This window comes from Carassius auratus, chromosome 19 (assembly GCF_003368295.1).
Source record: "Carassius auratus strain Wakin chromosome 19, ASM336829v1, whole genome shotgun sequence".
Lineage (NCBI taxonomy): Eukaryota > Metazoa > Chordata > Actinopteri > Cypriniformes > Cyprinidae > Carassius > Carassius auratus.
In genome coordinates this window covers 16844920-16857083 of record NC_039261.1, presented here as the reverse complement: position 1 = coordinate 16857083, position 12164 = coordinate 16844920, and the positions used below count along the sequence as shown (strand labels likewise).

The 12164-nt window shown below is 39.4% G+C and overlaps 1 protein-coding gene across 3 annotated transcripts in view; it reads left to right on the top strand.

Moving 5' to 3' along the window:
* Positions 1-12164, top strand: part of LOC113119605 (protein tyrosine phosphatase type IVA 3-like) — a 31919-nt gene that overhangs the window by 17488 nt on the left and 2267 nt on the right. For 2 of the 3 annotated variants that reach the window (XM_026289197.1, XM_026289198.1), the window contains exons 2-4: positions 3112-3552; positions 3995-4087; positions 10150-10280. In XM_026289197.1, coding sequence (XP_026144982.1) covers positions 3448-3552; positions 3995-4087; positions 10150-10280 — 329 coding nt within the window. In that variant the 5' untranslated portion in view covers positions 3112-3447. Of the gene's footprint in view, positions 1-2523; positions 2644-3111; positions 3553-3994; positions 4088-10149; positions 10281-12164 lie in introns of those variants that run through there. The other variant, XM_026289199.1, reaches the window with a different exon arrangement.

The following is a 12164-nucleotide window of genomic DNA, read 5'->3' as shown; positions in this document are numbered from 1 at the left end:
TTACATGCTGCTCTTTGTTCAACAGCTCGTTGATCCACACCGATGTACCTCAAGGGTACGTGTTACTACCCTGAGGGATTAATATGCACACTTTAGGGGTAAAGGAAATGTATTGGTGTATCAGTGACAAGCTGTTGTGCCTCTAAAGGTAAAACTTTGGCATTTTTTTCTGACATTGCAGAAAACCATATAGTGAAATTTCAGTGTATATCGACCCTCACAGCCTTGATTTTGTTCCTCAGTGAAGTTGTTAAAAGTAGGCTTACATTAACTCGTTTAAATAGGTCATTGTTGTTTGGTTGTTATTGTTTTATTCTCTCTGTTGCATCACAAAGTAAATGAAATGATTTGTTTGTGTATGAGCAATGAGGAATTTCGGAAGCGTGGATTACATTTAGGAAAATTTTGTTTATTTTGAAGAGAAGAAACGGAAATTAGGTTAAGCTTCAGTATTAAAGTTTTAATTAATTACCAGTTATAAATGGCGGATTAGGATTGCAGTTAAAGGCCTAATACAACTTCCCAAATGAAGTCTTTATGCGCCCGATTTTGAAGCATTTACGCAGAACTAGGATGACCATCTTTTACAAGAATTCATTATTAGCATTACATGTACAGTACTTTTCATAATAAGATTTTGACATTATAGATTTTAATAAACAGTAAGTACTTGTTAAAAAATGCTTAACACTGCCAAAATCAACACTAAAGCATTCGAGGAAAGTGTTCGGAAAGTAGGAATGTTGCAGTCACATTTTCATATTATCATGTTTTATTACAATATTGAATTACACACAAAAAAAAGTTAAGTATTTTCCTCCTATTGACAAGTTTAATGAAAAATAAAAAAAATAAAGCTTTGAGCATTTAAATTAAAATATACACTGTCAAAGTAAACCAGCGTTTCAGATATATTAATATGCAAAACAACACTACTTTAAAGAGCAATATAAATAATCTGAATATCTTCAGCCATTAGATATCCTTTTCGAGATGAGCGTGTGTTAGTCCAGATTAATATGTTGAACTGTAAGTGTAAACAAATATTTGAAAATAAACATTAGGGATTTGGTGTTGAATGACTGTTTGGAAACATGTAAATACTGTTCGACTGCTTTTTCCCTCCATGTAAGGTTGTGCAGTGCTGTTTTTCCACTTTGGAAAACATGGAAAAATCTGACCAGGTGATATTGTGAACATCTGACTGAGTGGTGTATTGAGTTTTTACAAAATATGCATATATTTTTATAGACTATATATGAACTACCGTGTTTTGAAATTGCGAGTGCGTGTGCATAATCCAAGTTGTCCTAAATAAGAGACATGCTGTATATTAAGGGCTTCAAAATACTGTAGCTCTCAAGATATAGTTAATGCATATAGTTTAATGTGGCTTGCTTACTTCTGAGCATTGTTTTCCTCAGTGCATAAAACTTAAATTTCATCTGTAAATGTTAGAAAGTCATGCAGATTTTTCCCGTCAAGCAAATCTCCATTTACAGTTTCTTCACCGACTTTAGTGAATGAGCGCTTCTGCACACATGCACAACAAACCAACATAACGCAATTAAAATATACATTTTGCTAAAATATTTGTTGTGGGGCATAGTGTGTTCAACCTGCAATTTAAGTATTTTTTTTATGATAGCAGTAACTGTAAACTAGGGACCATTGTAAAGGGGTAAATCAAATACAGGCTAGTATAATTACTACCAGTTAACATCTGCTCTGTGATTTTGTTATTACAATGTTATGTTAGAAAAAAATTTTTTGTTAGTTTTTTTTTGGCCACAATATTATGACAAGCAGCACAAATCCTTGGATATATATTGTGTGCACCCCTATAAAATGTTAAATAAAATTAGGCTTTTTATCCAAATAGAAAATCATAGAAAATATTGAGATGTACCATATATTGCCATTCAGAATAAAAATATGAGATTATTATTTTATTTTATTTTTGTCACCCGGCCCAATGTGAACAGATCAAAACTATCTCCGACTAACAGCCCCTCTGAAGTTTTTTGGAGCCCAATATATTTGACCTCTGAACCTACAACTTTATGCTTTTAAAGGACGATAAAGTATTAGCAGCAGTCCTCCTTCCACCATGCTTCTCGTCCATATTGGGGTTGTTTACATCAAACTCTTTTAAGAAGTGATATAAATTTTAACTGGTTGGTAGAAAAGAAGCAAATTTGTGTTAACAATACCATGCATATTCATTACCTCAACAAACCATATTACACCAAACGGACACATGTCTAGTGACAAGTGTCACATACTATAATTTTACTTAAAAGTAGTGTGTGGTATAAATTATACACTGAGTAGTATGCAGTTTATATTTGATTCCAAACTATAATCAGTAAGCCACTCAACGACTCTTGCAGTGCTTTTATAGAAGCATTGTTTACAGTTAGTGGCATCGTGACGCTAGCAGTATGGATGAGAGACTGGCCTTCTGTCAACACCCAGTGGGTCTCTGCATCTTTAACTGCTGCAGACACTAGAGTCGCAGATCAGCGGGGAGCGCATGAGAGCAGCATTCATACATCTCAATCTCTCTGGGTTCGCCTGTGCCACCGCCAGAATGAACCGAAATCCATATCGCTAAAAATATTATTTAGGGACATAGTGCAGGTAAGGAACAGACTTTCTGATCAGAAATCCTGGAATCGTGTAATTTGTGCAGTTGTCATTTGTTGAACATTTACTGCTTAAAGTTATTTGAATGATTCTTTATAAACATATTTTGCAAACTTAAAAACGTGTACATTTTAAAAACGAAATTAAAAAGTTTATGAAAGCGCTATAATACTGAAATGCATAAAAAATTGCAAAAGTGCAAAAAAAGTCTGGGAAATGCTTTCTGTGAGGCATCATGTCCCTATCAGCCTCTTTGTTGCGCAATGTTTTGAGTGCGTCTGTGTGAGTGGGATTGTGTGGGTGGTGGATGTAATCTGCGGTCACACACTCACAGTTAACGTGAGCCGCGCTGTCATGCGTGCGTCATGTTTGTCTTCAGCGGACTGCCCTGCGTCTGCGTGCCAGTTAATTTTAGAGAAGAGAACTCATTTATCTCTTTTTTCCCTATTCTCTTTCCAACAGCTCTGTCCTTCGGTAGTGGCTTTGTCCATGGCGTTCTTGCAGAGGACTGGAGACTACTGCCACGCTCAACATCTACGCGTCTAAACTCGGGGAAAAAAACGACCTCTGGATGCACTGAGACACTCTTTCCTCTGCCGCCTGTGGTCCTGCCACCCGAAACTCCTCACAAATCTAATGGGGTGATCTTACCTCTCTGGCTACGGTAAGCCAAAAGAGAAGAGGATAACAAGATATTGGGGACTTTGAACATCGAGGAGTCTTATTCACGAAAAAAGCTCAGAGACTGAACAAAACCACACAAGTGAATTAGCTTGTTAACGGTTTGGAGGAAGCACAATGGCTCGGATGAACCGGCCGGCTCCTGTGGAGGTGTGCTACAAGAACATGAGGTTCTTAATCACACACAACCCAACCAACTCCACTCTGAGCAGCTTCATAGAGGTGAGAATTTGTGTACCGTCTACCCCTTGACACTTTACACCATCTGTTTTCTCCCACCTTCTCGCTTGAGCGCACACTCTTTTAGCAGCACGTCCCGTCCTAGCTCACATGGTCTATCTTAAGACAACGCCGCCGTCACATGGCCCACTCATTCTTATCTTGCTGGGAAAGTGTGTGTGAACCATAGAGGCTTTAATGATAACGGCACATCCACAAAGCCTCCGTTTCCATGGAAACCCATCCCAGTGCTCCGTCACATGGCAGGGATGAGGGACGGAGCGTGTTCATGGGCAGCTTACCTTACTTTTCCCTCCATTAAAATGATTGTGTTTGAATTTTAATGTGGAACAATTATGTCAGAACAAATGGTGATTGTCTGCCTTGTTTTTTTTTTTCTGAATTCATTTTTTATTTTATTTATTCTGTTCCCGTCATCCTTTAGGATCTTAAGAAGTATGGTGCCACGACGGTGGTCAGAGTTTGTGAAATAACCTACGACAAAACTCCACTGGAGAAAGATGGGATCACAGTTGTGGTGAGTGCACATCTTCTTGATGAATTGTCAGAAACACAACTCCAAAAGAGGACGTGATCAGGACCCTGACATGAAGTGGAGGGGTTTTATTTCACCCTTAATGGGTTTATTTTACAATATTGACCATCTAACTGTGAATCATCATCTCGCTTAATATTTGTGAAGTGACATTCAGCCAAGTATGGTGACCCATACTCAGAATTTGTGCTCTGCATTTAACCCATCCGAAATGCACACACACAGAGCTTTAACCCATCCGAAATGCACACACACAGAGCAGTGAACACACACACACACACTGTGAGCACACACCCGGAGCAGTGGGCAGCCATTTATGCTGCGGCGCCCGGGGAGCAGTTGGGGGTTCGATGCCTTGCTCAAGGGCACCTAAGTCGTGGTATTGAAGGTGGAGAGAGAACTGTACATGCACTCCCCCCACCCACAATTCCGTCCGGCCCGAGACTAGAACCCACAACCCTTCGATTGGGAGTCCAACCCTCTAACCATTAGGCCACGACTTCCCCAAAGCAATACAAATACAAAGCAAAAGTATTCCTAACAAATATTTTTGTTTAATTGTCAAGTTATAAAGTCTAAAAGTCCTTAAAACAAGATCAATTTACTTGAGAACAAACACTGAATAAGAAATTAAAGGTATAGTTCACCTGAAAATGTAAGTTTGGTCATCATTTACTCACCCTCAAGCCATTCCAAACTGGCATGAGTTTTTCTTCTGCTGAACACATGATTTTGAAGAATCTTGTTAACCACATAGTTGATGGTAGCCATTGACTTAAATATAAATTTTTTCATACTATGAATATCCATTTCATATCACGTAGTTCTATGGAGGCTGACAGCGACGTCTTTATCTACGCCATTTACAAACATCAACAACTGATGGACGCAGTGATCAGAGCTGTTTTATTGTGTGTAGTGGGTTTAGTGTTAACGGAGATGGAATATAAACGCATATTTTACATGATTAAAAGAGCACGAAAATCGCTTATGATGACATGCAGTGTTACATATCACCGAAGCTGATAAAAGAACGCTATGCTGCAGAAAATAGGTAGCTAAATGTCTTTATTGCTTTTTTTCAATGTTTGTGGAGTAAATATCTTTACCCTGCTTTTTAAAAATGGCAGGTATCCGGTGTTTCATATACTATCAGCCAATCAGCCTACACGTATATACCACACGTTCTTATAGACCATTCTCTGAATTAGGAGCCAAATTAGTTTCCCCAAAAGGAATTCCAAGAACTAAAACCACCTGCGGTGTGAACACACCAAAAAGGGAACTTCTGGGAACTTCCTCTAATAGTTCTAGGAACTATAAAAACTGTGAGCTCTTTGGTTACCAACATGGTATAAAATAACTTCAAATTCTATGCATTGTTGCTTCTCATGTAAAACGATCAAATTTTGAGAAAATTTCTATATATAAAAAAAAAACATTAAGTAGTCTTTTTTTTCTTTTTTTTTGCAGTGTGCATTGCTACTTACCAGATAAACTGTACATAACATAAAATATAAATTTAGTATGAAATTATTTTATAAAACTTAAGTGTTAGGAATTAAATAAAATTAGGGCTGCTATTCAGAAAATAAATTACCTGGAAAATCAAATTTTAGTGGTCATTATACAATAACATTTGACCTCAGAAAGCCACCATCACTCAGTCAGAATCAACTATTTTAACAAGCTGTATAAATAAATCATGTTAATCTGACATTTAAAGGGCCAGATGGTGAAAACGATGGCGAGGTAAGAGCTTCTGGTGCACTCCGGCAGTTATTAAAAGTGTTCTGCTTTAAAAGCGAAAAGTGAAACCGTTCCCTGTAGACCCCCTTGACCCCCGTATACACTCAGTCTCTCTCTCTCTCTCTCTCTTTCTCTCACACACACACACACACACACACTATAGTTATTATAGAGAACGTTCCCTTCCAAGCAGCCACACGTGTTTCTTATTACCAACGTCAACGTTTCACTGTTGCTATGGTAGCTGCAGAGCCTGGTCTCTCCGTGTGGCCTCCGATTGGTCCACGCCCACCTTCCCCCCTCCACCCAACCTTTCTTTTATACTTTTCCTCTTGACTTTTCACAGCAAGCCTGAGAAGAAAAGAGAAACCCAATGCGAACTGTTGCATAAGTCCCATCTTCACTGCTTTGTGTGGATATGAAGGACACGCTGGCTGTTAGACGCACCTCTGCAGTCCCGAAGACATTTGCCAAGCCTGATAATTTGCTAAATCTGTTAGAAGACACGTGCAAAAGACTGCAACGTGTATGGCGCATTGGACGTCAGCTGCTTGCATTGGCATCGCACGCTGTCTAAAACGTCCGCAGCTTCATGGTGAGCTCATGCAATGTCTGTCATGTGACGCACAAGTTGCTGAGAAACTTTGTTGAAGCAAAAAAAACCCAGTGGGAACAATCAGCAGTGTGTATTTGTGCAAGCACCTGCAACAAGGGAATAGGGATGGTCAAAATGGGCTTAAGAAAAATATCACAATCATTTCTGGTATTTATTGGGATGATGTCAGTGATGATAATTAAAAAAATCTTATGCATCCACTAAGAGACAAAAAAAAATCATGTTTCTTTAGTGAAAAGTATTAGGCTATCTTTTCTGTTTTTACCATGGTGTTGTAAGCATTACAATTTAATTCATACTGGAAGCCGGAGGGCGCCCTTGTACAGAAACTCCACATGTCGTTCCGCTCTATCACACATAGAAATGTCAACAACTTATCACAACAACAATTACTGACTACCGACTAATTCTTATCGTGGGGAGAGTTTTTACTGGTATATTGCAAATGATAAGATCTTGCCCATTCCAACAAGGGATTTAACTCTGTGCTTCTGGGAAAGGACTGATTGCCATTCCGCACCCTTCCAACTCAGACCGTTTGTACCAAGATCTGTGGGTTTGAGCAAGTGACCCTGCTACCTAATTCTGGATTCCCAAAGTAGGCCACGGCTGTTTACCCAACCTGCATTACATCAGCAGCCCTCCATCCGCTCCCAAAAGCTTTCGGAGGTGTGTTTGCCCGGGAAATCAATAGGGCAGACTGGAGGGAAGTGGAGGAAGCATTTGTGGTGCGTCATTCGTGCTTTAAAGGCTTTTCTGTAAAGCCAGCCTCCTAGCGGTCTGGCTTGTTTACTTGAAAGGACTCGCACCTGCTAGTGTTGAACATCCCGTTCCTAGGGCTGTAGTGTGACTGCATATTACTCATCAGTCTTGTGTGATAAGCGATATTTTGAGGCCTCTAAATGGCGACTTATGCATCTGTACTGTGAGAAAGCTCTTTAAAATTTAGGCCTGCCCTTCCGAGCCTCTCTGGATCACTTGAGTGTGTGTTTGTGTGGGCATCTGTGCCTGTGAAGACATGCCAGTTTGCGTGCTGGTCTACGCAAGCCACGTCCCTCAGCAGCTGAACCACATCAAAGTCACTATATAGGAGGGCAAATGGGAAAGGAGGCGTGGAATTTTCCGGATGTCCTGTGAAGCATGATTGTGAATCACCTCTCACCTTGAGGTCACGAGAGCACAGGAAAGCCACACACGTTTGCTAAATTTATGCTGTGTTCCACATGCCTCCCAGGCCTCAGGCTTTGTCTCACTGACACATGTATCGCTTTTACCAACCACCCGGGGACAGGGATTGAAAGATGTAACCAGATGCACATTACTACTAGGGATGTGTGATATTGACAAAAAGTTTTATCTCAATACTTAATGTGTTTTTTTTTTTTGGCTTAGTGTGTTTTTATGGTGGTTTCTTGGCTGATTTAGGTCTGTCATTGATTAATAAATGACACTAAAAACAAGTTTCTTAAAGAGTGACTCATTGAATCATTCACTCAAACGATTCATTCAAAACGGCTGATTCATTTAGAAACAAAGCAAGTGATTGTCTTTATGAATGGATTATTGACTAATTCAGGAACGAAACACAGTGGTGTTGCTCTGAGATGTGCAAATGTTTTGCTCCAGCTTTGTTTTTAACAGTTTTCATTGCCAAAACAGAAAACAATCTGGCATATTGTGTCTAAAATGTAACTCATTCAATATTAACTTCTTGTTTTTTGAAATGTTGTTCAAAATAAATCGTTTGGGATTGCACGCATGCAGTAATATTCAGCTTTTGAATGTTTTCATTTATTTTTTGCGAAGTAAGTGACATACTCGATGTCAGCTCGCATATCAATAAAATTACAATTATGATATTATCGTAGACGATAAATATCACACAATAAATATTCGTTTTATAGCAGCATCTGAATATCCCAAACTGTATCAAAGTATCATACTGTAGTTAAAAAAAACCTTACAATTTCAGTTGACAGGACACTCCTTGGTTCCATACACCATTTAGCATTGCTCTCAGATTTTGTTGTCATTTCCCATTCTTTGTTCGGAAAATGTTTAAACCAAAAGCATTTTTAAACAACTTTCGTCGCAAGTTGTATCACATTATAACAATATGGTGATTTCCAAAACCATACTTCTAATGAACATTTGGGAAGAGCATCTCAAAGTTGTGTGGTTGAAACTACTCTTGACCTGTGGTTAGAAGTACATACAGTTAATATATACACATTTAAATTCTATATCTTTTAATTTGTCCATCAGAAAGCCACCGAGTGTGCATGTGTGGATGTTCCTTAGTTCCTTCAAGGAAACCTGGACTATGACGCAAGAGGGAACCAATGATTGTATCAACCATCTGGAAAACACATGGAGGACAAAAAAGCCCTCAAATGCCATGTTTATTAATTCAATAATCTGACATGAATCTGATCGCCAGATGATTAATTAGCAGAAGTTCTTATTCCACTTTCATGATTTTGTCATTAAAACAGTCTATTTTGCTGAATAAGCATGGTTTGAACAACAGACATGCCAAAAAGTTACTACAGTTCCAAGGAAGTTGAAACTAGATTTCTCCAACAATGCATTGTACTATGGTACACAAGCCGCCAGTTACATAATTGTAAGGGGGACGCATCCCTTGAAGGTTATTTCTGAATAGTCCTCACATAGTCCTCAATCAGTGCTCTATGCTCCCTCAGCACCTTCACCATCTGGATCACCCACTTTTACAAAGAAACAAGTATAGAAATATACAGAAAAAGCTATCAGATCTCTCTTAGACTGTGTGGACCGATGCAGTGGCCCCAACCAGTATTTGGACACTTAAGTCACATTTAAGAAGTCTTTGCATTAAATGCAAATCCAGTGGCGTCTGTAAACAAATTCTGCCCTAGCTCTTCTCAAAACTTCAATTCACACAGGTGTCCTATTAGAGTAAACATGGGTGTGGTTCATCACATTTAACTCTGAACATGATCCTCTAATGTTGGACAGTCACAAAGTGATGCAGAACTTACATTGTTTGCAAAATATTTGGCTTAAAAAGTTTGTACTATATTTGAAATAAATGCCACCTGGCCACTCTTTAACTTTTTTGCTTTCGATTCCTTAAAGCCTGTTCATGTTGAAGGGACGTTCACATTGACCGCAATTTGTAGCAACCAAACTGAGGCAACATGAGCAAAAACAATCACTGGATACAACAAATCTGAACGGGTTATCTATGCAAATGAGCAGCAAACCAAATACCAATGGGCCTCTAGACTATAGAGCTCTCTTGATCTGCTTCATGATGGAACTATGAAATAAAAATAATATCACTGTGCTGCCAATGTGAAAAAGTCCAAAGTTTCAAAGTCAAAGCTTGTCTTTCAGTGTAAATGGGAAACGGATAGTTCACCCAAAATGATTGTTCCAAACATGTATACAATTCTTTCGGCTGTAGAACACAAAAGAAGATATTTTGAAGAATGCTCATAACCAGTAAATTGCCAGTACCCATTGACTTTTCATAATATTTTTCCCTTCTATGAAAGTCAGTTGCAACCAGCAACATTCTTCAAAATATCTTCTTTTAGTGTTCAGCACAAGAAAGCAAGTCTGATTTGGAACAGTCTGAAGTTAAAGATGACCGAAGTCATTTTTCGGTATGTGCTTGTTCTTCTGTCCCCAGGACTGGCCATTTGACGACGGCGCTCCTCCTCCATCTAAGGTCGTGGAGGACTGGCTGAGTCTCCTGAAGAGACGATTCCTAGAAGAACCCGGCTGCTGCGTGGCTGTGCACTGCGTGGCCGGTTTAGGAAGGTCAGTATATGAGCTTACAGAAACACAATCATATTGCCCTCAAGATGTAAACATATCTTTAACTTGCTGGTTTTTGCTCTGCCCTGGGAACTCAGGGGTAAATGGGTTCATTTCTTGTCTGGTGGCCCATAAGTAAGCCCACCTCCGGTGCCCTGTTCGAGACCTTAATCTGGAAAAGAATGTGCTCTATAGAACATTATGCACCTCTGGCCTCCCAGGAGACACGTCTCCTCTATTAACCGTGGATGAAGTTGATAGTCCCCTATGGGCTGAGGGAGAGGTACCTCTTCAGAGACTTTAAACTGGCCAGAGTGCTCCGCCAAAGTCAACAGTCCTCAAAGTGCACTTACTCTGCTGCAGTCCCACTCTGTTTTAAGAGGCATCAGGGTGAGAGCCGAAGACAAAACAGGAAGTTGCTTTTTACGAGCATATGTTATTACTGTCCTCGTCAAACGCGTGCTCTTTCCATGACCTTTATTCCAGACTGTCTATCCCACATGACTGGGATTCTTTAGCTATACCTGATGCTCCCAGTTACCTAGTGGGCGTCCCACGACTGAACCATGAATCGGAAGCTGTTTTTACCATAACAAAATTCAGTGGGTACATTTTCATGGTAATGACAAAATCAGTCTTTCTCTAAAGCAATATTGCACAACATAATGTGCTAGTGCAGTTATAAACGCAGAACAGTATGTCTCGTAAGGAGCTCCTACGGATGATGTATTTATCCTCTCTGTTGGCGCACGTACAGTGAAACAAAACACCCCAAACTTCGGCTGTAAAACAGCGAGTGACGTTAAAAGGAGGAGGGAGTCTGGCCTCGCTGATCTCATCTTTTGGGCGGTAAAACTCCATCTCTGACGCACTTCATCCACTTCCAAAGGGAATCGGTCTTTACTCTTGAAAGAGTGCCTGTGTTTTTTTGGCCTGACTCGTTTATTTTCATTTAATTCAGACGGCAACGCTGTTTAGAGCTGGAGTTGTGCTGTAGGATTTGACTGTCTTTACTGTACGGTGTATGTTTGAAAGGGAAGCTTTGAGGAGTTGAGTATTAAAATTAGTTTTGCTGTCTAAATCGACCCGAATGATCCATCGGTTGTGGCTTGTTGGAGAGAGGTGCGGAGGGGCATCCTTCTGTAAGAGATCAGATTTAAGATTTTCCACTTGGTGGGTGATAAAGTGGAAGGAAAGATCTTGTGGACTTTAAAGGGGGGAGTCACATGCAGGGATGAGAATAAAGTAGTGATTCAGGGGTGGGGTCTTAATGTGACATGGGGCTTAACAACCACCCAGAATGCCTAGCAACAGCACCAACAATAGTTTTTTACACCACTCACCTTTTCTGAAATTTTGTCCTACTATGCCTGAATCTTTACCTTTAGGATTGTGAAACATTAATTATTGTATGATGAATTAACTCATCTTAATACCTCTTTCCACTCATCTAAGAGTGAAAATGTGGCATTGCTCCATTACTCTGTTTTTCACTGTACAGCTTCTAAGATCTCTCTGAGGTCATGGAACAACTGAGCTTTTCTAATGAGCCAGTAAAGTTGTGTGTGTTAGGCTTTCCAGGTTTGATACCACAATGAAAGCTAATATGCTGTTAAACACTTTTGTTATTAATGTTATTGTAATTATTAAATATTGACAACATTTGACATTGATAAAATATTAATATTAAACGTGTAATAGATTTATTCTATATTTAATATTTTATTAAAGTACATTTAAATCTTTAAGTGTAGCATTTGCTCAAATCTAGGGTTGGCGATTTCAGAGAGGCTAGCAATAGCAAGCTAGCTTTGAAAGCATAAGATCCCTCCCTCCCTGCAAATCACTCTCCAAAGACATGCCTCCTCCAAAACACAGAAGCGTAAT